The sequence below is a fragment of the Nicotiana tomentosiformis genome, chromosome 2 (assembly GCF_000390325.3).
Source record: "Nicotiana tomentosiformis chromosome 2, ASM39032v3, whole genome shotgun sequence".
In the NCBI taxonomy this organism is placed as follows: domain Eukaryota; kingdom Viridiplantae; phylum Streptophyta; class Magnoliopsida; order Solanales; family Solanaceae; genus Nicotiana; species Nicotiana tomentosiformis.
This window is the reverse complement of record NC_090813.1, coordinates 2,987,109-3,011,688: the sequence shown is the minus strand read 5'-3', so window position 1 is coordinate 3,011,688 and position 24,580 is coordinate 2,987,109. Positions and strand designations below refer to the sequence as shown.

Genomic DNA, 24,580 nt, shown 5'->3' with positions numbered 1-24,580 from the left:
CTAGGCAAGCCGACATTACGAAATAATTACAACACTTTTAACAGAAAATGAATTAAAGCAGTTTAAATAATAAAAGTTGTCATAAACAGAGATAGAAACCCAAAACTCAACGCGGAAGTTTCCAAAAATCGAGGGCTCACAGAGTACATGAGCATCTATACATCACTAGTCTGGAAAATACTGTCTATAATAGTCTGAAACTAAATACAATAAGCAGAAAGATAGGGAAGGAGAGACAAGGTCTGCGAAACGTCGGGCAACTACCTTGGAATCTCCAAAAAAAAGATCAAGTATGCGATGAAATTAATACCCACTGTTGTCCGAAAATACCTGGATCTGCACACGAAGTGCAGGGTGTAGCGTGAGTACAACCAACTCAATAAGTAATAAGACTAAATAAAGAACTGAAAGTAGTGACGAGCTTCACAGTTAAAGTTCAATTACAGTAATCTCCACATAGGAAGGTAGGCATGCTTTCAAGTTCGACAAATAAGTCCAAAACAGTTATTTCATGTCAAGTTCATTTGAAATAGAAGATAATATCTCTCAGAAATTTCAAGACACTGATATATGATAGCTGAAGTGCAATAATAATGAAGTCAAATATATCCTCACAGAGCAACAATCACTCAGTCCTCTCATTCACTCCAACCTCACAATTACTCATTCCTCACAATCACTCCATCATCTCAGTCGTTCACCACTCGAAACTAGTACTCAGTAGGTTACTGCGCTCACTAGGGGTGTGTACAAACTCTGGAGGAGCTCCTTCAGCCCAAACGCTATAACAAGCCAATCATAGCATATAAACAATGAAACATGCTGCGACGTGCAGCCCGATCCCATAAATATCCTTACAATCAGGCCCTCGGCCTCAGTCAGTCATCAACCTCTCAATCTCTCAGGCTCTCAAAAATCATGATAATCAGCCCAAACAACAATGGCATAATGTATCAATAATGAACAATAGAGACTGAGATGTAATATGTAAGTAAAACTGTGACTGAGTACAAAATAGCAAATTAGATAATTCAACATGTAAACGACCTCTGTGGGTCCCTACAATGTCAACACATGGTCTAAACATGATTTCTAACATGAATTACAGTTCAGTTTCTCTAATACGTGGAAAATGTACGGATAACAGCAGATTATTCAACTACACAATTCCGTGGAATTGGCCGAGCCATAATTCCTACAGTGCGCGCCCACACGCCCGTCACCTTGCATGCGCGTCACCTCAAAACCAAACACATGATACATAATACGGGGTTTCATTCCATCATAACCAAATTTAGAACTGTTACTTACCTCAATCCGAGCAACTCTTTACTCCAACACACCCCTGCCTCGCGAAACAGCCTCTGAATGCCTCGATTTTAGCCATAAACAATTAGATATAATTAATACAGGTTAAAGGAATCAACTCCATGAGAAAATGTTAAGTTATTAATCAAAAGTAAAAAATCGACTCAAAACCCGGACCTCGGGCTCACATCTCGAAATTTGATAAAAGTCACAAAATCTGAAAGCCCGTTTAACCACGAGTCCAACCATACAAAATTTATCAAAATCCGACACTAAATCGTCACCCAAATCTCCAAATCAAACTCTCTAAACCCTTAGTCTCAAACTCTCAATTTACACCTTATTTACATACCAACTAGGTGGAAAAATCAATAGGGAAGCAAGATTATTGATTGAAAATGAGCACAAGGGACTTACCTCAAGAATCCCCTTCGAAAATCCTCTCAAGAATTGCCAAAACCCGAGCTCAAATTGTTTAAAATGAAGCAAAATCGCGAACCCTTATATTTAAGTGTTCTGTCCAGCACTTCCGCTTTTGCGGAAACTTAACTGCTTCTGTGGCGTCGCAGAAGCGACCACTCACCCGCATCTGCGGCTTCTTCCGCTCTGCGGACTCGCTTCTGCGGAACCGAGATAGCCGCCCTAGAACTTAAACTAAAAATAGCCAGCGAATGTTATTATATGCATAATTTATGTATTAAAAGTGTATAATTATATATAATCAATGTATAATCGATATCTATGATTAATTAATATGACCGGCTATACCGAACTTGGACCTTGTCTTCTAGCTCAAAAAAATGACAAGAACTTGAGACATTAATCAGCGACGAGTTTTCCAGACTCGGAACTCGGACCGAGTCAAATGTCATCGGAACTCAAACCCTTATCGCCTTCAGAATGGGAAAATCTAATCGACGACTACAACCACGGCGGCGTAGCACGGCTACTCCGGTGGACTTCCACCAACTACGCCGCCATTCCTCTCTTTAACCTCACACTTTCATCACTCCTCCGCAAAGACCTCCCTCACAATCTCAAACTCCAACTCCTCATCTTCCTCGAAGAACAACAATACAACAACCAAAACGACGTCGTTTCATCCACTTTCCCTAACCGTCTCCTCGAAACTCTAAGATCAGTCATCCAATCGCCAAACGACGGCGTTTCAACTTCATTCGCGCTCAAAGAACAGTTCCTCATCTCGTCCACTTCGATTTTCATCAATTCCGTTAGTTTCCCGTTAAATTCTGTTAATTCGAGTTTTATTACTCCGTTTGAAAGCTTAATTGAGCTTCTGTTGACTATTATCAACCGGCCGAATCATAGCGTTGACCGACAAACCCGGTCGATCGCCTGTGAATGCTTACGCGAGTTAGAAATTGCTTTTCCTTGTTTACTTTGTGAAATTGGATCACATCTATGGAGTTTGTGCCAAAGTGAACGTACTCATGCTGGCCAAAGCTATGTATTATTGTTAGTTACTGTTGTTTATAACATCGTGAAATTAAAACCTCATGTATCGTTTAGTAATTCTTCGAGTACGTTGGTTCCGTTTACTGTACCGAGGTTTTTAGTAGATGAAAATTGTAAAGATGAGGTTTTTGTAGGGGGGGAGTTATCAGATTTGAGTAATAGGGAGTTAAGGAGAGTGATCTCATTTTTGTTTGAATGGCCGCAAAATTTGACTCCATGGGGTCTCTTGGAGTTTATGGACAAGACATTGCCAGTTGCTGCAGCTTTAGATTTGCAGGGGTCTTTGTTGAAGGTTCAGTTTTCAGGGTTGCTTTATACGTACGATCCTTTGTTATGGCATGCTTATTTGGTCATGTATTTAAGCTTTATGGACTCGTTCGAAGGGCAAGAGTTGGAAATCGCGAGTCGACTCTTGTTGTTATCGAAAGAATCTCAGCATCATTTGTCTTTCCGGTTGCTGGTGCTGTATTGGTTAGTTGGATTGATACGGTTGGTATTGAAGAGGAATGTGGAGAAAAGGAAGAATGTCGTTGATATGAGCTTGAGCTTTTATCCGTCAGTGTTTGATCCGCTTGCTTTGAAATCATTGAAGCTTGACTTGCTTGCCTATTGTTCTGCTTTGATGGATAATGAAAAAGGAGTAGTGAGTGCAAAGGGAAGTTCGGAAATGACTAAGGAGAAGTTACTTGAAGACGGCCTTGTTTGTGTATCAGCTTTTAAATGGTTGCCTCCTTGGAGTATGGAGACTTCTGTGGCAATTCGTGCTATCTATAAGTTTTTGATTGGGCAGTCTCATTCAGACAATGATTCTATCTCCAATAAAATCCTAGTGGAGCCAACGATCCTCCACACTGTGCAGGTACAAATACTTAGATTCTGTTGTTCTGTATTTACTTTAGTTCTGTGACATTGCTTCAACGCAATTGGTGTTTCATAAATAGGAAAATATTTATACATTCTTTGTCGCCGTGCTTCTGTAGTGCAAACAGTTGAGAGTTTTCTTCTTTTCCCTTTTTACTTTTATCTTGTAGAATTTGAAAGATGTAGGAGAATATGTTACTGATGAAAGAAATCTGTAGGATAATTAAAGGTCGAGAAGAAGTGCTCCAACACAAAAGATAAGAACTTTTGTGAAGAATCTGCATAGAGCCTAACACTCTAACAATATATATCATTCATTTTGTCACTTTTGCTGCGTAAAACTGGATTGGTTTCTTAGGTGTACTTGTTCTTCCTTCTATAGGTGCCCTGCCACGTGTGTAACTTTAAAGTCTTTCCATCTCCTCATCGAAATCTGGATGTTAGGAAAACTTAGTGGTGTGATTAGAGTTCGTCTTGAGGAGTTTAGAAATGAATGAGATGCGTCTCCTCCTGACATTTTACTTTATCTTATCACCAAAAAATAATGATGCATCTCCTCCTGACTTAGCTATAGTACTGATACTCTACTTTGATTTTGCAAACGAAGCTTATTTATTTTGTGCCCAAATGATTTGGAAGTTTGACTTTTGTTTGCAGAGAACACTTATAGACTCTTTATCTGAATATAGAGGATTAGTTCCTGTCATTGTTGGTTTTACTGACCGCTTATTGACATGTCACAAGCACCGGTGGTTGGGGGAACGCCTACTTAAGACATTTGATGACCACTTGCTTCCAAAACTCAAGATAGATTACAAATTGGTATCTTACTTCTCTATATTGGAAAGGATTGCTGAGAGTGATAAAGTTTCTTCTATTGGGTTAATGGAGATCCTTACCAAGTTCATGGCATTTCTTGTCGAAAAACATGGTCCAGATACAGGATTAAGGTCTTGGGGTCACGGGAGTAAAGTTCTTGGAATTTGTCGAACTATGATCCTGCATCAACATAGTTCCAAATTATTTGTTGGGTTATCTCGTCTTTTATCATTCACTTGTCTTTATTTCCCAGATCTGGAGATTCGTGACAATGCCAGGTAATTCTATGAGAAAATCTCATCCTGTTTCCTACCTCATTCTGTTTGTCTGTACACATTGTTTATATCATCACATGTTCACCGCGAATGACAGATGTAAATAACATTGGGAAGTATATTCATCATTAAATTTGCAGGATGAACATGGAGAAAAGCATTCATTTTAACTTTGCAGGATGCTATTGCTTTTTAACATTTGGTGGTATTTTGCAGAATTTACCTGCGGATGCTGATTTGTGTTCCTGGGAAAAAGCTAAGAGACATTCTAAACAGTGGGGACCAGCTTCCTGGAATTTCTCCATCTACTCATTCCAGCTCTTTCTTCAGTGTTCAGTCTCCTAGAATTTCTCACGACCCTAAGAAATCCAGGAGTATTTCATCCTGCATGCATCTTGAGCGCGTGGTGCCATTGTTGGTTAAACAATCTTGGTCTTTGTCCCTGTCAACTCTGGGACTTGATGCCAAGAAACCTAGTTATATAGAACCCATCAAGGACAATGTGTCCCCAAGTGAGCAAAGTGAGCTTGACAAAATTACTGATATTACGGTGATCTCTGAAGCCAATAGGCACAGTCAGCCTCCGGAGCCATTACGTGTTATGGATTCAAAGATTTCGCAGATTGTTGAAATCTTGAGGAAGCATTTTTCATTTATTCCCGACTTAAGACACATGCCAGGTTTCAAGATTAAAATACCTTGTGCTCTAAGGTTTGAGTCAGAGCCTTTCAGTCGCATTTGGGGAATCAATATGCTAGCTAATGGAGTTGACACCCTTCCTGCCTTATATGCAACTGCGCTCAAGTTCTCTTCTGCTGCGCCATACGGCTCTATTCCATCATGCCACATTCCTTTTCTTCTAGGTCAACCCCCCAAAAGTTTCTATTCGTTTAACCAGACAAATTCCCTTGATATTATCCCTGTGGAGAATGTATCTGAAACTTCTGGAGATGACAAAAGCTTCAAAGCTCCTGTTCTGATTGAATTGGAACCACAGGATCCAGTACCTGGTCTTGTTGATGTTTTCATTGAAACAAATGCGGACAATGGTCAGATCATTAGAGGACAGCTGCATAACATTACAGTAGGAATTGAAGATATGTTTCTCAAAGCTATTGTTCCAGAAGACACGCCTGAAGATGCAGTATGTCGATATTATGTGGATCTGTTTAGTGCCTTGTGGGAAGCATGTGGTGCATCAACCAGCACTGGGCGGGAGACATTTGTACTTAAAGGAGGTAAAGGGGTTGCAGCAATCAGTGGTACTCGCTCCGTGAAGCTACTGGAGGTTCCTGTGGCATCTTTGATCCAAGCCGTAGAGCGATCCTTGGCACCTTTTGTTGTATGTGTAACCGGTGATCCTCTAACCAGCCTCGTGAAGGAGAGAGGAGTTATAAGGGATGTTGAATGGAATGAGGTGACTTTGGGTACCTCTTCCACTGATGATACCATCTCAGAATCTAGTATAGTTGGGGGGCCCCTTTACCTCAAGTACAAGGATGATGAAGATGAGGGAGGGGGTTATGTCCAAATTAGTAAGAAAAACCTTGGATCAATTCAGATCTTAATATTCCTTCCACCAAGATTTCATCTCCTTTTTCAGATGGAGGTTTCTGATACTTCTACATTAGTCCGAATTAGAACGGATCACTGGCCATGCCTTGCTTATGTTGATGACTATTTGGAAGCTTTATTTTGCTAAAACAGTTTGTTTTTATCAAATGCAGGGTAATGCTGTGTAAAATTGACCCTTGTGGTCCGGCTCTTTCCCGGACCCCGCGCATAGCGGGATCTTAGTGCATCGGGCTACCCTTCAATTTGTTTTCATCCTTTTCACTCTCCTTATTTCATTGACAGTCACATTCTTTTTTTTCCATAGTTCACCTGTGGGCTTGTGATATTTACCCAATAATAGGTCTGTTGTAAATGCTTCTTCGCAAGAAACTTCCTGTTAAGACTGAAAAGTTTGTAAACGGCTTGTATAATGTTTCTGATGAGAGCTGGAATGTTGCAACTTCTTTTCTCTTGCAATAATAGTACAGAAAGTTTCATATTTGATAGAATTAATTCTCCAAATCAAAAGAAAAAGTATCTTTTGAAGAAATGATAATTGGGTTTTAAAACTGTTTTTATACTTGCCAATTCAATTATTTTACGTCAATGGAACAGAACATGCACCCGAAAAAACAAAAATTGATCTTGATGTTCTAATAATATCATCTGATCCTCCTTTGACGAACCAGTGCGTGGTTGATTATTGGACCTGTTCAAAACTAGTGGTAGATTGGTTGCTTGGTTTTACCAAAGAAACAAAAGTTTACCTAAGTTTATTCTATTCCTCTTGCAAATATTATCTCAAACGATTAAGTCATATGGAAATAAGGCTGGCAAGTGGGCTGGCCCGTTTGGCCGGCCAGGACCGGTCCTAGCTTTGGGCCCGTCAGGAACGGGACCACTCGCGGGCCAAACGGTCAACCTTTTTTTTTTTAAAAAAAAATTAAAATTTATAAAGTAGTCGTTGGGCTGTCAAAAATAGCTTTGTTATTATAGCCGTTGAGCTGTCAAAATTTTATTATAGTTTTGTTTGTTTTATTTATTTTCTATTACTTTATTAATTAAGATGACTTCCTTAAAAAAACTTTTTGGTAAAAATAAAGGAAAATTCAAGAGTGGTGAATCTAGTGCTCAATTTGTTCCTCCTCCACTGCCCCGAACCAAACCCTATATCCGTCCTACACCTGCTATTCTTGATAGCGATAATAATTTATTACAATTTACTGAGAGTCAATTTTGCCATAATATTAGAGCTGGTGAACAATTAGACCATGAATTAATGAATGCTCTTTATTCTAATCCAACTATTGATGAAAATGATGACGAGGAAATAGATTTTGATGAAACTCAACCGGATGATGATATACCCACCAGTCCTGCTCCTGATGTTAACCCAACTAGTGATAACCCTGCTTATAAAGGTTTTTCTCGCACAACCGTAAAGAGCTGTATTTATAAATATAAACATGAATAGGAACAATATTTGCGCTATTTATTTACTCATATAAATTGTCGTGTTGCTATTACAACCGATATTGGTAGAAGTGGTAACGACAGTGATTATCTTACTGTTACCAGTCATTAGAATGATGAGGATTGGATAATGCAAAAGCGCATTATTGCTTATCGAATTATTAATTCACGTCACACATGACAATTTATTGCTAGCACAGTTACGAATATTTGTAGATATTTTTGCATTAGTGATAAAATAATGTCAGTTTCAATGGATAATGCTACTAGTAACACAAATGCTACAGCCTTACTTACCATTACGCTAAATCCTGCATTTAGTGATATTTTTCATGTTAGATGTATTTGTCATATTTACCATTTAATTGTGGGTGATGTTATAAGAATTTTAAATATTAAAATTAAAAAGGTTAAAATAGCCCTTAACTGGCTTTTTTATTCAAACCGTAGAAGTAGACTTAGAGAATATTTTAAAAGATGTGATGAATTTGGCCTAAGAGAAAGAAATATTCCTAAACCTTGTCCAACTAGATGGAATTACATGTATGAAAGTTTGGTTGTTGCATATGAATATAGAAACCCCATAAACTCAACATTTAATGCACATGTAGGTGATGATGATGGGCACCTTACAAATGAGAATTGGGCTAATGTTAAAATACTTGTAGATTTTTTAGAAAAATTTCATATTGCTACAAATGAATTTTCTGGACAATATTATACTACTATTTCTAACTGTTTAGTTTATATTGAAGAACTTGCAAATTTGTTTGCTCATTTTTCAGAGGGTGGGAAAATTTATAAACTTGCTATTTATTCTACGAGAAAAAAGTTTAAAAAATATTTTTTCCTTATTCCCCCTATTTATGGTATTGCTGCTTTGTTAATTCCTTGTATGAAATTAGGAGGTCCTCATTTTTTGTATGAAACTCTTTATAATGGTTTAGCACTTGAAGATGAGGAGTTGTAACTTCCGGAAGCAATAGCCTCAATTAGAATAAACGCTCAAACTATTTTTAATGCTTATCAAGTTGCATTAAATCATGTCAGACCAAATGTTCCAACTCCTTCTTCTTCTGATTCTGAATCATCTAAAGGAACTGCGAGAGTAAGAGCCCTTAGTGCTTGAGCGGGGTTTAGGGGTTCTCAAGGTTCTAGTAGTAGTGATTTTTCACAACTAAATGAGTTTGAAGTTTATTTGTCGCATGAAATTGAGGAAGTAAATCCCGACGGCTCCTTTAATCTTTTGGAATGGTGGAAGGACAAAAAAAAATACTTTCCGGTTGTTTCAAGAATGGCCCGAGACATTTTAACTATTCAAACTTCAACAGTGGCATCAAAGAGCATTTTCAGTCAAGCAAGATTTCAACTTGGTGATTATAGAGCGTCTATAAGTGAGAGCTTGGGAAAATCAGTACTTTTTAGAGATTGGATCCGGCCGCAAAGAAGAAATTTTGGACGTGCTGAATCACAACCAGATGAAGACGAAGCTTACGAAGAAATGCTAGCTGAACTTGCGGAGGATGTTGCTTCGCCCGGAAGTGGCAATGACCAAGCTACTTTTCCGCCACCACCAACGAAAATTCCTCCGGACCTTGATGGATTTATGAAGTTTGTAAGAGATACCATGTAACTTGTATGAACAAAAATTAATATGTATTATGTAACTTGTATTTTGGCACATCTTGATTAGTTTCTTTTTTTTTCTCAATGGTGGTATTAGCACCTTGTTGTGCTCATTCCATAGGGGGGATGAAGACTAAGAAATATATTGCCATATTTTTTTAATGCTATAATAAAATTATAAGGCATTGCTTTGAATATCTCTTTACAATATTTTTGTCTTTAGACTTTAAATTTTAATTAAAAAATTTAAGTCACAATTCTATAATAAAATTTACAAGGCATTGCCTTAGATATTTTTTTTAACATCCTTTTGTCTCTAATTTCTATTTTTTTTTTAAAAAACTGTTGGGCCCACTTAGCCCATTTAGCCAGCGGAGCGGGACCGTTTAGCCCGGGACCAAACGGTCCCGGTCCCGGGCCGGTCCCTACAAAAAGATCATTTGGCCCGTTTAATTTGAAACCGAGATCGATTGAACCGACCCACTTGACCCGTTTAGGCCCGAGACCGACCCACTTGCCACCCCTATATGAAAATTTGCTCTTTCCCATGGTACATAGATTAGAGAGACCCTCCTTATTATTCTATGATGGCTTGATATATCCATGGCAAAAGTTACTAAGAGTTGAAAAAAGCCTACTTCACAAACCAGTGGCTGATGAAACAAGATAATTTTTTTTTTCTAATTTACACTCTGTTTGGATAATTGTTACCCAACGTTTATAATGTATTATATTGTACAGTATTGTATTGTATCGTTTTATGAATACAATATTTGGATAGATTGTATTGTTTGCTATTGTTAAATAACATTTTGCTGTTTGGCTTGACTGTATCGTACTGTACTGTAACTGATAATCTTACTAAAATACCCTCAATTACTTTAAATATTTAATTTATCAAGAATTATGCATAAAATAATTTAAGATAAATAATAACACTTTGCACACTTGAAAACAACCAATATTATACAACTAATTGGAGATAAAGTAATTAGAATTGGAATTAAAAATCAAAGTAGAAGAAAGAATGAAACAAAAGGAAGGCAAAACCTACACCTGAGTTGGAAGCAGCAGAAGGAAAAAAGAGACGAAGACGTAGGTTATAGGTTGGAGTTAAAATAAAATAAAAAATTTAAAGGGTAAAATAGAATTATAAAGTAATGAGTTATGGCATAATTGAAAAGAAAAATAGGAAACAATCCCACCACACCAAATCGGTTGTTTCAAAAAATGGACTTTTCATTATTCCAGAATAATGAATTTAACAATACAATACAACCAATTTTAACTAAACAATCAAAACAAACATTGTTTCTGAATAACAATATAATACGATACAATGAGTAACAACCATCCAAACAAACTGTTACGTAAATCTCTATTCTCCTAAAAATTAAAATTTTATAGATATGTATATATAGCACATCTACTAGAAAATTTGCCACCATCTTAAGAATACAAAATTTAAGAACAAGAAGAACCAATTCTTACAAAAATATGTCAGTCAAGTGTATCATCTTGCATTTCAAAAAGTAATTCCATTTACTTTCCAAAACGGTAATTCCATTCACTTTCCAAAAACTGTTTTTCCCTAACCTATTCTAACTAGGATCCCCCCCCCCCCCCCCCCCCCCACACACACACACACACATATATATAAATTACTTATAACCAAAGCCCTAACGTGCTCTTCAAGCAGTACTTTTATTTTTTAGTTTCCATTTTTTTTTGTTTCCCTAACCTATTCTAACTAGGATTATACTACGTGTACATATATATACATATATATATTACTCCATCTTTTAACCAAACTTTCATCACCTCATATTTTTACTTTCCAAATCTTTTGCAAATCAACACATCAATGGCTGCATGCATATCATCATTAGGTCATGAACATTCATTTAAGAAGTTTAATGAAGTTTTCAAGCTGCCACAGAAGAGGTACGTCGACTTTTGTAACGATAATTATCAACTGGAAAATTACAGCAACAAGAGACTCAAATTTAGTCATGACAACCCTAGTCCAAAACTTTTGACTGCATCATCTTTTGACGAAGAACGTCCCAAAGAAGACCCAAAGAAACCACAATTAGGTTATGATCAATATTCATTCAAGAAGTTTGATCAAGTTCTCGGGCTGCCCGATTCACGAGGTTCTACCACTGTAGGTCTCAGCTGCCATTCTCCTATTACTCAAGTCGTCCAAGGGACAGAACTCTCGCACTGTAGTAACAAATTACCATACCTAAAAATGGTGGCTGGATCTTTATATTTACCCAAAGAAAACCCAACAAAATCACGAGGTGAAGATGCTCACTTTATCCACAAATTATACCAAACAATTGGTGTAGCAGATGGCGTTGGTGGCTGGGCAAGTAAGGGAGTTGATGCTGGAATATACGCAAGAGAACTTATGAGAAATTCACTTATTGCTATAGATATTAATGAACCAAAGGGTACTGCAGTGAACCCTAAAAGAATTCTTCAAGCAGCTTACAAAAATACAAATTCTGAAGGATCGTCAACAGCATGTATTATAACTTTGGACAGTGAGAAAAATACGTTATGTGCTGCTAACGTTGGTGACAGTGGATTTTTTCTGATTAGAAATGGAAGAGTTATATACAAATCGCCAATACAACAACGGAGGTTTAATTGTCCGTATCAATTAGGAAATGCTAAAGATAATCCTAGTGTTGCTCAAGAGATGGAAATAATCGTCGAAAAAGACGATGTTTTAGTTGTTGGAACAGATGGATTGCTTGATAATATGAATGAAAGTGAGATTGAGGAACTTGTACAAAGAGGGATTGATGTGAAGTTGAAGCCAAAGGAATTGGCTAGTCAAATTGGGAACGTTGCGTTGTATAATTCATTTGATAGATTTGCAGATACACCTTTTGGAAGAGCAGCTGAGAGGGAATGGCTAAGTCATAGAGGAGGAAAAGTTGATGATATTACTGTTATTGTTGCTTGTATTCAATGATTATTTTGAGAAAAGGTCGATTGAGAATATGAATTCAGTTATTAGAAGAAGTGGAAATTAAAGTATTTGTTAGGTTGCTTATTTGTTTGTACTTTAATTAGTTGAGATGGAACATTTTGGCCAGTAGATATAGCTAGCAAATTTTGTATAAACAATATGAATTATTTGCAATTATATTTTAAAGATGAATACACAGATTTCATAGTTATATCACAAGAAGTTTTGTACTATTGGTTAGCGCTGAACTATGTACCTTCATATTTCTTCCTTTCAACAATCAATGTAGAATTATTTTCAGGAGAAAAGCATTATTCTTCCTTGACAATTAAAAAGAAAAAGTTTATATACCGTCGAAGAAATCCCAGAATGGTCGGTTATGTTGAAAGGAGAAGGCGCAGTGAATTAGTCATAAAATTAGACAAACGAATGGTCAATCTCACTTATAAAGAATGAAAACAATAAACACACATAATTAATCATTAAATTGCCAATAATACTATATTTGTTAACAAATTAGTCACGTGCTTATTGCCAAATTAATGAAGCTGCTATTTGAATAGAAGTTAAGAAGAACTAACCCAAATAGTCGGTCATCCAACCACTTAAGCCGGTGAAGGTATAATATGTGTATAATTTATATCTTATATGTGTATAATTATGTATAATCAATGTATAATCTCTGTATATGATTAAAAAAAGTAATCAATGAATATGACCGGCTATTTGTGATCCTACCAAATGAGTAATGTTCTACTTCAAAAAACTATTTACAACACTTATTTATGATTTATTTTGGTACTACTTTGCTCATGCAATATTTAAATCGTTGAGTAAAGAAAATTTCCACAAGATATTAACTCTCACATCGGTATATAAGTTGCTCTCAAAAATGAAAGGGGAACAAAAGAAGAGAAACATCCAACTTAAGAACCATCAACCAGTCCAGCTTTGTACACCACAATCACAATCTCATATCACTTTTTTTGTTAATTTCATTTCTCAATCTCTTCTTTCTAATGATCCCACAAAGGGTTCAAAAATCTAAATATCTGACCAATCATTAAATGAGTTAAAAATCCTGAACTTTTTACCCAAAAAGGGAAAAATAATAATCGACAAGCCAAAAAAAAAGGAGCTGATTAATAGGTGGAAATTATTTGATTTGATGCATGTCTACTTTGATAGTCCAAAGAAATACTCCCTATGTTTCATAAAATATTGATACTATTTCCTTATTATCCGTTTAAAAGTGATTGACACCTTTCAATATGTCCTTAGTAGGAAACATTTATAGTCACACAAATGTTATGACATGTTTAAAATTACAAGTTTCAAAAGTTCTAAAGCCATACAAATGTTATAGCTTATTTAAGACCACATATCTCAAAAGTCTTCCCTTCTTTGTTAAAGTTTGTGTCAAGTCAAATTAGGACAATATTTTTGAAACGGAGGGAGTACCTAATTGAGAAACAGAAAGAAAAAAATAGACAACAAAGGGGTTAAGATGCAGCAAATTAAATCAATACTTATCGTAAAATTAAGAGCCCGTTTGGATATAAGAAATTTTTTACAAAAACGTTTCACTTTTTTTTCGAAATCAGCGTTTGTTCATAAAATTTTCAATTTTCACTTGAAGATGCATTTTGGAAATTTTCGAAAATTTTAAAAACTCCAAAAAACTGCTTTTCAAAATTTTTCACTCAAATCACTCACAAAACTTCAAAAACAACCCAAAATTATATTTATGTCCAAACACAACTCTAATTTTCAAATACCATTTTCACTTGAAAATTATTTTCCCCCTATATTGGAATTTTACAATTCTTATGTCCAAACGCTCACTAAGTACTTGTATGACCAAGAAGACCTTCTGGTAATTAGCCTTTTAACAAAGTCTGTTGCTACTAGTGGTGCAAAATGGTTAAAAGCAAACAGTTAGCTATCCATATTATCCGACCCGACCCGCACGTTTGCCACTCCTAGTTGCTACCATAATCTGGTTGCTTGATCTTGACACCCCTGCTTTGCTGTAGGAGCAAAGGCAACAGAAGAAGAAGAAATGGCTTTGAGAGCAGTACTCTTGGTGTTGATAATAAGTATAGCCTGTGGTTTTGAGTCATCTAAAGTTGCATCATGACTCTTTTACAGATCTGTAGAGCACAACTACTATAAAATGTTGCCACCAGCTTAATAATATAAAACTTAAGAACCAATTCTAAAAAAAATATGACAAACAAGTGCATCATCTTGCATTTCAAAATGAAGCAGTGACTGCATTCCTCTCCCATTCTTTCCCTTAATTACCTGCTCCTTTTCTTATCACAAAATCTCTCCTTTTTTCTTTTCCTTATAAGAAAACGGGTCGAAGGATCTTGGCTTTCAATAATATGAGAATGAGGCATCAAATCATTAGCACAACTCCAAAGTTCGGATCCTTTTGCATGAGAGGGGATCTGGCTCATAGGATTTCATGTCGTCTACTATTGATGTGGGCACCGATAAATGGTTCAATATTTCCGTTTAACACAGCAGTAAGGTCAGACAATTGGATGCCCGTCTTTATATCTTCTACCAGTTTGTTTGGGTGAAATACATACCTTCTGGCCACTTGATTCCAGCTACTAGAGATAGCACTACTTCTAACGCTAGCCAAGTCGGAGACTCCTTGCTCCCTCATTACAATGAGAAGCTTTGCCTTTAATCTATTGAGGGCTTTCAGCTTATTTGCAAACCGGCTTCTTTCACCTACAAATAGCAACCGCTATGAAAAGGAATGGATATTTTATGGAGAAGTTAGAAACAGCAAAATAAAGCACACACATAAACAAAATTTGTAAAGGAAAACTTATTGTAAGGCATAAAACATTTAAGTAGATCAAATGTTCACTCTTATTCCATCTGCAACCTATTGTCACAAAACAAACTACAAGTCTGACTTCGCCCATTTTCTTCCTCAATCATTTGTCTTTGAGTTGTCCATTCTGCCGTTTCTTCACTCTTCACCAATTTCTCACTAAGCCACATTGTTTTAGAAGCCTAAGTTATATCAGCACTGTAAATTCTTCTCTTTTCGTCAACAATTAATATGTGCTAGTTAGAGCCACAAATTTAGAGCACAGATTCTCCTAAAAATGCAACATATTTCTGTTGGAAACCAATATCTTAGACCGTATCTCACAGCCATTTGTGAATCAATGGAACAAAGGATAGTATCTCCAACACCTGCCTTGAATCTGTCAGCAACGTAATAGCATACAATTTACTGCTGAATCATGAACCAGAACCTTTTTTCTCCACCCCAACATGTAAAGTATCACATTTTTGTGTAGAATGGCTTTTGTATGACTGAAGGACAAGAAAACTTTCAGGAACGTAACATTCGACCAAGCAATCCTCTGATTTCACTGAACAGTGATACCATCAGAGCCACACTTGATTATCGCGCATATGTGATAAAGATGATATGTATCAACTTACACGTTATTATATTGACTTACAGTGTTCTATTGAGTGCCTCATAGACATTTAACTTGTTTTCTTGTTGACAATGTATCCAATCGTACATCTTGCAAGCGAACAGTAGGGGTTCCCTGTCAAATCATATATCATGCCCATGATTCGAGAACCACGCTCGACATATAGTTATTTGGTTTCTAATATTGTTTTAACCTCGGAGAAAGGAAAACCAAGAGAGTCGCAAGGTATTTTCCTGCATCAAGTATTCTTTTTCAACGCACTCATCAGTGCCTCTAAGTAGTCTGTATGAGGTCTAACATCTCTGCCGTCAGCAGGACTGAATACAAGAGCTTTTCTTTTTCTTCACCAATATTCAGATGAATACCCACAATGAATAGAGTCTTCTTTAAATACATGTGTGTGTATGCAGAAACCTTAAATAGATCATAGTGCAAAAACACTGAAGTAATATGAATCACCCTACAGAGCCAATGATACTAAGCGCAACATAAGCCGTTATTACCTGTTGATCGGACTTGCAATCCTGTTGGAATATGTTGAATGGTGAGTGAAGGCGAAGTGTTGCTCTGTTTCTCTTCATATGATGGCTGTGTCGTGATTTCTAGATTGTTTTCATCAATTGAGAGGTCAGGGGATGATTCAAGAAAAAGAGGAATAACATCAACAGCAGCAGTTCCAGCCTTCAATTCATCAGGCTTGATAACCTGTAAATTTTGTCATTTTTAAGAAGATACAAGTATCTCATCAGATAGAATCTTGTGTTAATGTAAGGTACATAATCATTGGTCAACGAACATGAGCCGAATCATCACTCCTTTATCAGTCAGTTAAATACTTCAACAGCTTAAATTTCCTGCCTTCCTAACAGTTGAAACGAATTTCATTATTCATGATAACTTTACGCACAAATAGAGTTTATGAGGACATCACAGAGGATCACTTTACTAAATAGAGGAGGATAAACAGAACTCTTGTTCTATTTCTTCCCGAAAGCAATACTTCACCATGAAAATTGCTAGCCAAGTGATTCCACCTTCTTGGCAAATGAAAGAGGGGGGGGGGGGGTTGCTTTATTTTGATTGGGAGTTTATTAATAGGGAGAGAACATTGTACTTTGAGTTATATGACTGTTTTCACTCCTTATTCAGCTAAACATTACAAACTCATGATACACTGCTAATACCTTGGTATTAAGTCCAAATAAAATTTGAGCCTGTGTCATTAATCATCACGTTCTATACAAATACTACTTCAGAACTTGAAATACTTTAGTTTTCTACGCTAAAATATCATACCATGATAACTGTATTATTTCTTCTCCCTTTTCAGTTAAATGTGGACAATCACAGATTCCTTCATAACATTGATGGTAGTGATCACACTTTCATGAACTGAATTAGATTAAAGAGGATTTCTGAACAAACTGTCAGTGACAGAGTGATTGATCATGATTCATGTCAGAGAAACTATATTAGAAGCAAAATGCAGCTGGAACACTGAGATTTAAGATGACAAATTGTTTTCCTCTTTCTTTCTTTTTTTTCATTTTTTTTTTCACGCACATAAAATGTTTTCGTCTTAAGAGGCCAATAGGGAAAGCACGCCTAATAATTCTCCAGAAACACATAACTCAAAAGGTTGAGGAGGGAATAGGAAAGGACAATCTTAGGAATACAAAGCGCATAATATAAGAATTTTATAATTCATATGGTCAACTGATAGCAAAGGGATAACTAAATTTGAGCCAAGTATATATCCTTAGAATACCTTTGAGAGATCGAATTTGTTTTCAGAACTTCCACTCATGTAATGAATTCCTCTTTCCCCTGAAAGATAGCCATATGCTGACTTGAACTCTAACTCAATCATCGCATATTTGATACCAACACTCTCTGAATCTTGTTTCTCAACAATCCTCGCCTTATGACCTTGCTTTTCGGCCCATTTGATATACATTCTTGTCAGTTGTTCTGCCCAAATCTGCATCATAATTGGATAAGTGAGAAGCAGTACCACCTAAAGTACATTGCAACCATAAAAAAATAAATACCTATCAACTTTACACCCCAGTTACTATACCATTTGAATTTGTCTTTCAACAGCCTTTCTTGCCATTTAATGATTAAATCCCAATAAAATAGCCAAAGTGAATAATATTCTGTAGATAATATCTGTAGGCATTCTATTATTATCATTTAGATCCTTCATCTATATAGTTTCTTACAGTGTGAGCCTTGCAGTAATTCCAGGATACCTCAATTTAATAAAGCCGTAACAGCTTCAAGTTTTCGAAGTAGTATCTCCGACACAAGGGGGTAAAGCTACACAAATATAACCCTCTCTCCCTCCTTAGAAAACTCATTGACTTATTATTTTAACCTAAGATGTATATGGTCCTTTGCCATCAACCCCGTAAATATATGTGGCAACATAGCAAGAACACATCACCTCTGAGTAAATGCCCTCATTTCCAGATTCAATGGTGACACATGCTCCCTCCATATCATATGGTTCCCTAAGAAGTTTGGATAGTTCATACTTATCTAATGACTTATTCACACTGACACAGGCTGTATAGGCCTGCTTTAAAAACTCATAGCTGATAGAATCCATTCCTGCCAGCTCTGTAATCAGCTTAGCTTCTTCAGCCTGCAGAATAACACTCAATCAAATAGAATCAAATAACATGCTTGAGTTTTAAGGTTTTTCCTTTGAAGTATTAACAAGGCAATAAACATATGGTGACGAGTGAGAACAAGCTTTGAGGACATGACACCTTGTATCTAAGGTCTTTGAGGGAATCAATGGCTCTGGCGTTCTCAGCTAATTGAACAAGGTCTTCATCTGACTTGGCTACATCATCCCACAAATCATATTCACGAATAACCTCTTCCTGTTTGAGGCGTCTTGCTTCTTCAAATTCTAGAGCTGTTGGTGTCAACATCTCAGCACGGAGTACCAAATCTTCAATCTTCCTTTTCAAAGCAAATGTACCTACATCATCAAACCATCAATACCACTAGCAATTAACAGACTATTACATATTGTACATACACTAGAATGCAAAGATTCTATAGCAGTAACTAGATACTGTGTATAAACTTATGTTACGCCGAGTTGGTTTGATATTAATGAAATTTATTTGATTTATCATCTAAAAAGAGAAAGATTGTATAGCACTTTGTAAATAAATGTAAACTATACATACTCATTAACTGGACGGTGTAAATGCCTTAACATCCCTTTGCTTAAACACAATGTGTATTGTATACCTTTTCTTATTGAAATCGTAGAATATGAATATGTTGGCAATTCTAACTGGATTGTGTTCCATTCACATGCTTCTTGACAAAGATTCTTTTCATCTGTTCTGTGTTTCCTCCCTTTAGAATCTCCACCTTATATTCTCTCAACAAAACTTTGTTCATCCAAAAACCATTAAAAACTGTTAAGGAAGAACTCACCCAACCCCACTTTGATGGATTCTTCACTTCCCCTATCGGGAAGGGCAGTTGTGAAATGCCTATACCCTAGCCATACCTTTACACTTCCTTCGCAACCTTGGTTTATCATTCTAATTCACTGTTCACTAATATTTTCACACTACTAGTGCTTGCACAAGCAATCAATAACCCAAAGTAGTTGAATTCATACCAAGTACCACAACCTTGTAAAACAGTAGCATTAAGTAGGTAGTCTACTTAGCACTACCAATTTTGAATTTATGATATTTAAAGAACCACTGCCAGCAACAACAACAACAACAACAAAAGAACCCTTGATATAAAAGCAAAGTAAATGACTTGACTGTGCCAAATTCACTAGCCACAAAGAAAGAGCTAGAACTATTAAGCTGTGACAAAAATGTTGAATAGGATGACAACTTCATCTAAAAGCTGTTTAGAGCAAAGAAATTTAAATTCACTAAGTTTACACCACGTGTCCCTCACTTATGAACCTCTCTTTTTTCACATGAATGACTCTGATAATAAATTCTAAATTTCAGCTAAACTTAAAGTAAAGAAGATGGTACATTTTTTTTTTACTGATTCATTTCAAAATATTAAGGTAGAGCATGAGCAGAGAAGAGGGAAGAAAGAGAAGGGAAATTACAGACCAAGCTCTTTGTAGAACCTGTTCTTGTCATCTATATGCTGATTATTATAAGCTCTAATTCTGAAAGCAAATATCCTTGAGCTTCCAACAGTTGAAGGAGAAGAGGAACAACTAGCTTCTGCTTGTACAGAAAAAGGGTCAACAGTCATTTTAGCCATAGTACTAATGGTGGTGGATAAAATGTTGTCCGAAGCTTTCTTGAAATTCCGACCGCCGCCGCCGCCAAGAACACGGGCTTTGGGAAGTGGGAAGTGGTGTTGGGGCTGTGCACGTGTCACTTTCCTGTTTTTATATTTTTCTATGGTGTTGCTCTTACTTTACTGTTAAAAAAAGAAGATTATTGATTCTTCTCCAGATATTGACATTAGGGACAACTAGAATATCATTTCCAGCAATTGACGCTACCATTAAGGTTTAAATTGTTACAGTACTTAATAAAATAGAATGAAAAACCTAACCTATTGTACGACACAAGTTATTTAAAAGTACACTACTAAAAATAGGGGCGGACATTTGGGCAGTTCGGACTGGATATGCAAATTTTGGTTTGGATCTTCCAAAAACTATCTTGCAACACAGCTTCAAAAATCTTCTTTTTAAAGTTTCAATCAAATCTATGTCCAAACGCTAGCTGAGTTTTTTGCCAAGCTTTTAAAAGGAAAAAGAATGCTTTTGAGCAGAAGCAAGAATAATTTTTATAAGAGTTTCTCCCCAAAGCACTTTTGAAAAAAATAGATTTAGAATCACTTTTCAAAAGCTTGGTCAAACATTAATTAATGTTAAAAAGTATTTTTCAAATTAAATAGTCAAACACAAACTGTTTTTATTGAAAAATAATTTTGAGAAAATATTTTTCTAAAGAAGTTGCTTTTAGAAACTTGGCCAAACTAAGAGCGAGCGATTTCTTCGTTCTCGCACTTGAAAAGGTGGATCCAATTATGGCAAAAGACATACAAATTCCTTGGCTCCAACCATACCGATCTCCTTTCAATATTGAAACTTTCTTTCATCCAGGTATTGCGTGTTTTTAGCATTTTTATTTTTGAGTAAGTGTTGGTTGTGACTTGTGATAAACAAGAAAGAAAATGTTGAGTTGGACACTAGTAACCGAATTCGATTGCTTTCTAGCTATCTGTGTACTCAAAAACTCGTTACTTCTCTACTTATCTTTGCACACATTTGATGTTCAAGATATGCAAAAGTATTCTTTGAATGTATACGTGTTGGAAGTGTTGAAATAATGCTTATGTGTTTTAGACTAATTAGTGTTAGCACCCGCACGAGACTAATCATAGAGTAAATGGGGTGGTATGAATGTTTGAAACAAAGTGCCAAGTGTGTGTGTTTTCTTGCAGTATTTTGCTTTGAGAAAACTCAAACATAGTGTCTTCTTGGCACTATTTCCAGTAATACATATTTATCTTCTATGGATCTAAATCCTGCACACTACTCTTTGTTAGCAGTATATAATTCTCTATTTGTAATTTTTTTTCTTTTGGCGGCATGTGTTCGCTATAAAAGTGTGCAACAGGATAGAACCAACATTCAATGACAATTGATCATCAAATTGATACTTAAATGTCGAGTATCAGCTGCTAAGCAATAGAACTGTAGCAATTTGTAGACGAGAAGAGGAGAAAAGAAGAGTAGAAAATAGGGAGAGGGAAACAGAGAGAAGAGAGATAGAAACTCAGATTTCTTATATTATAATAATTGTGTTACTTACAATTACAATGCTCTATTTATAACTGCTGAGAATTAAAATGCAACAAAAGAAATAATGGAATTTGAAATAAAAGTTGATAACTACTTTTCCCACCAACTCCAACTCAACTAACATTCAAATAGTTCCACTCTTAGCCACTAATATTCGTATCAATACCCCCGATGAACAACACCCTTGTCCTCAAGGGTGAATGAAGGAAATCAATCCTTTAAAGCAGAAGCCAATTCCCAGGTAGCATAAGAAGGATCTAAGTCAGTCCATTTGATCAAGCATTGAGCGACAACTCTATTACCCCTTTTGATCAATCTGCGATCAAGGATAGCTTTAGGAGATGAACAATACTGATTATCTAAGTTAACAACACGAGGTTGAATGATGGTGGTAGGAACTACATAACAGAACTTTAATTGAGACACATGGAAGGTAGGGTGTAGCAAGACCTCAGGAGGAAGAAGGAGTTTATATGCCACTGCACCACTACTACAAAAAATATCTTTAGCGGCAATTATTTAGTGGCAATAAGACAGTTGCCGTTAATTTATTCGCGGAAGCCATATATTACTTGCTAATGAATATTGGCTACTAATTAGTATCTTTTAGCGCCTATTCAAGAGAAAAGCCGCCAATATAATTAGTTTTTCTTTTCATATTCCCTCTAATTTCTTCTTTTCCCTCTAAATCTTATCACGCCTAAATTTTACTATGGTATTTACCCTAAAGATTGCAAAAAAGAGAAAAACTTTCGCTCAAAGAAAGAAACCTTCTATCAGAGAATGTACCCTCTCGATTCTTCAATCCCCGGCAACCAAAATTGCTGGCCACCATCACCAGTAAGTTTGCCTTTCTATATATTTCCATCTCTATCTTTAGGTTATTGGTTGGATAGGTCTAGGGATTAATGAAAAATTGCACTTAAATTGAAGCATTATCATAAATTAATTGGTTGGGTCTAAATCCTTCAATTTGAAAGATTCTCAACTTAGTATCTGGGAAAATTTAACAATATGGATAGCTTTCGTTGGAGTTGACTCCTTTTGCAAGATTGAGGTATATATGATAGAAACTAAGGGTCCACCAAACTATATAGAGAATCAGGTTCTCTATTAGTTCCCACAGAACACACGCATACTGCAGTAGGTAAATGACACAAAGAAATTTTACGTGAAAAACTCCCAGCTCACGGGATTAAAAACTGCGACCTACCTTTGTAGGATTTCAACTTCACTACTGGGCAAACTTTAGATTACAACCTATTATAATCTAGGAATTAACCTCTTAATCCCTCACTAACTTGTAACAACTCTATTACAAGCCACTTTGTAATATCTCTATTACAAAGACTTACAACTCGACTAACTCTAGCCAAGACACAACCATAAGGGTTTATGATTTACAAAGATTTCCTACACAATGCTTTTAACTAAGCTAAGTAGGAATTACAAGTAAAGAACTTTAACAAAGGTGCAACACAACTAGGGACATGTAATGACTCAATACATGAAACTGGTCCTTCGTTATGCTGTTCTTTGTTCTTGATGCCCTTGAGAATCACTTGCAAGATTGGCACAGACTTGAGAGAAAATGCTTGATCGATTCTTGAATGTGCAAGTGTTTTGTTTTACCTTTGCTTAATGTAAATAACTCATTTGTGACATCACTTGAATGATGTAAGCAAGTTAGGTAAAGGGCATTTCCCATAAAGTTAACTGCTGCACTATTTTTGCACTGTTGCATGTGCAGGCAGCAACTTTATAGCTATGGGGAGTTGACTTGTACAGTTACCACGAGAATTGGTGGCCATCTATTCCCTCTGTTGTTCTTTTGACCCTGAAGAGTTGAACCACGTTCCCAAACTGAGACTTGTTGTTCTTTAAGTACTTGAGGATGTGTAACAAGTTCCTTATCTGGTTCTTATCAATAAGTTTGTTAGATCATCAAAACATAACAGAGATACATATAATCTATCAATTTCTCCCTTTTTGATGATGACAAACTTATAATTGATGTTTCCCCTAAGAGCCAGAATGATAGATCAGTTTTCTGTATTCCCTTTGAATCTGTTCCTTAGCGCTAGAATGGTAGATCAGTTTCCTGTATTCCCCCTAAATCTATTCCCCAGCTTGTTCCCCCTCAATTATTTTTCCCCCTTTTGGCATCATAAAAAGATCAGTAGCAAGCAAGAAGCAAAAAAAAGTCTAGCTTGGTTAACTCATGCCACATGTGTGCACACAATCATGACTAAAAATAGAGCCAAAGAGCAAGACATATACAACAAAAGTATGAAATTTTTATTAATTTTTCGAAATTAATCAGGGAGCAGTTCCATTGTTACCAAAACATCCACAAAATAAAAACAACAAAAGGTACCAGTCATAAACATCATTAAGACTAAAAATAGAGGACGAACATTAGGAACTTGACACTGGGAACATGACGACTATTAAGGAGCACTGGAAGGGGGAGCACTGAAGGCAGAGGAAGAGGCAAGGTTTCTAAGAATGATGTCCATATGAGCATTTGCAGACCCTTGCTCGGTTAGCAACCTTTCCTTCATGTCCTCAACCTGTTTCCTGAGAGCAGTATTTTCCTTTGTCAGGAGGGCAACCTCTGTGTTTTGGGCCCTATTGGAACCAGCTGCCTCCTGGGTCTGACTGAGCTGACCTTCGAGAATGGCATTCCGAGCCTTCAGCTTCCTTATTTCTTCATTGGCACTGTTTTGAGCATTGATCAACTGAGAAATGGTCAAATTGCTGCCTACCTCTCCATTTCTATCAATGCACTCACACTCTTCAAGGGTGATTTTGGAGAAAGATTGCTTGCGAGTTCCTACTTTAGCCTGTCCCAAGGGGACCTTAAGAATTCAAACACTTTAGTGAGGAG

At 36.4% G+C, this 24,580-nt stretch overlaps 3 protein-coding genes across 4 annotated transcripts; 2 read left to right on the top strand and 1 right to left on the bottom strand.

Moving 5' to 3' along the window:
- Positions 1-2,101: 2,101 nt before the first annotated feature.
- LOC104091513 (uncharacterized) lies at positions 2,102-6,757 on the top strand. Its single transcript, XM_070194914.1, has 3 exons — positions 2,102-3,643; positions 4,303-4,742; positions 4,956-6,757. Exons 1-3 carry the CDS (start codon positions 2,174-2,176, stop codon positions 6,439-6,441), a joined length of 3,396 nt encoding a protein of 1,131 aa, XP_070051015.1. The 5' UTR covers positions 2,102-2,173; the 3' UTR covers positions 6,442-6,757.
- Positions 6,758-11,256: 4,499 nt separating this feature from the next.
- Positions 11,257-12,381, top strand: LOC104091516 (probable protein phosphatase 2C 55). Its single transcript, XM_009596875.1, has one exon. The coding sequence runs from the start codon at positions 11,257-11,259 to the stop codon at positions 12,379-12,381; it is 1,125 nt and encodes a 374-aa protein (XP_009595170.1).
- Positions 12,382-14,441: 2,060 nt separating this feature from the next.
- On the bottom strand, positions 14,442-20,290 carry LOC104091514 (peptide chain release factor PrfB3, chloroplastic). Of its 2 annotated transcripts, XM_009596872.4 has the most exons (6): positions 19,976-20,290; positions 18,635-18,852; positions 18,307-18,507; positions 17,626-17,838; positions 16,361-16,562; positions 14,442-15,126 (listed from the first exon to the last, which is right to left on the bottom strand). In XM_009596872.4, exons 1-6 carry the CDS (start codon positions 20,130-20,132, stop codon positions 14,840-14,842), a joined length of 1,278 nt encoding a protein of 425 aa, XP_009595167.1. In that variant the 5' UTR covers positions 20,133-20,290; the 3' UTR covers positions 14,442-14,839. The 2 variants fall into 2 exon arrangements, with proteins under 2 accessions (XP_009595167.1, XP_009595168.1); XM_009596873.4 differs by lacking the exon at positions 18,307-18,507 and having other exon boundaries at positions 14,763-15,126; positions 19,976-20,274.
- Positions 20,291-24,580: the final 4,290 nt, after the last annotated feature.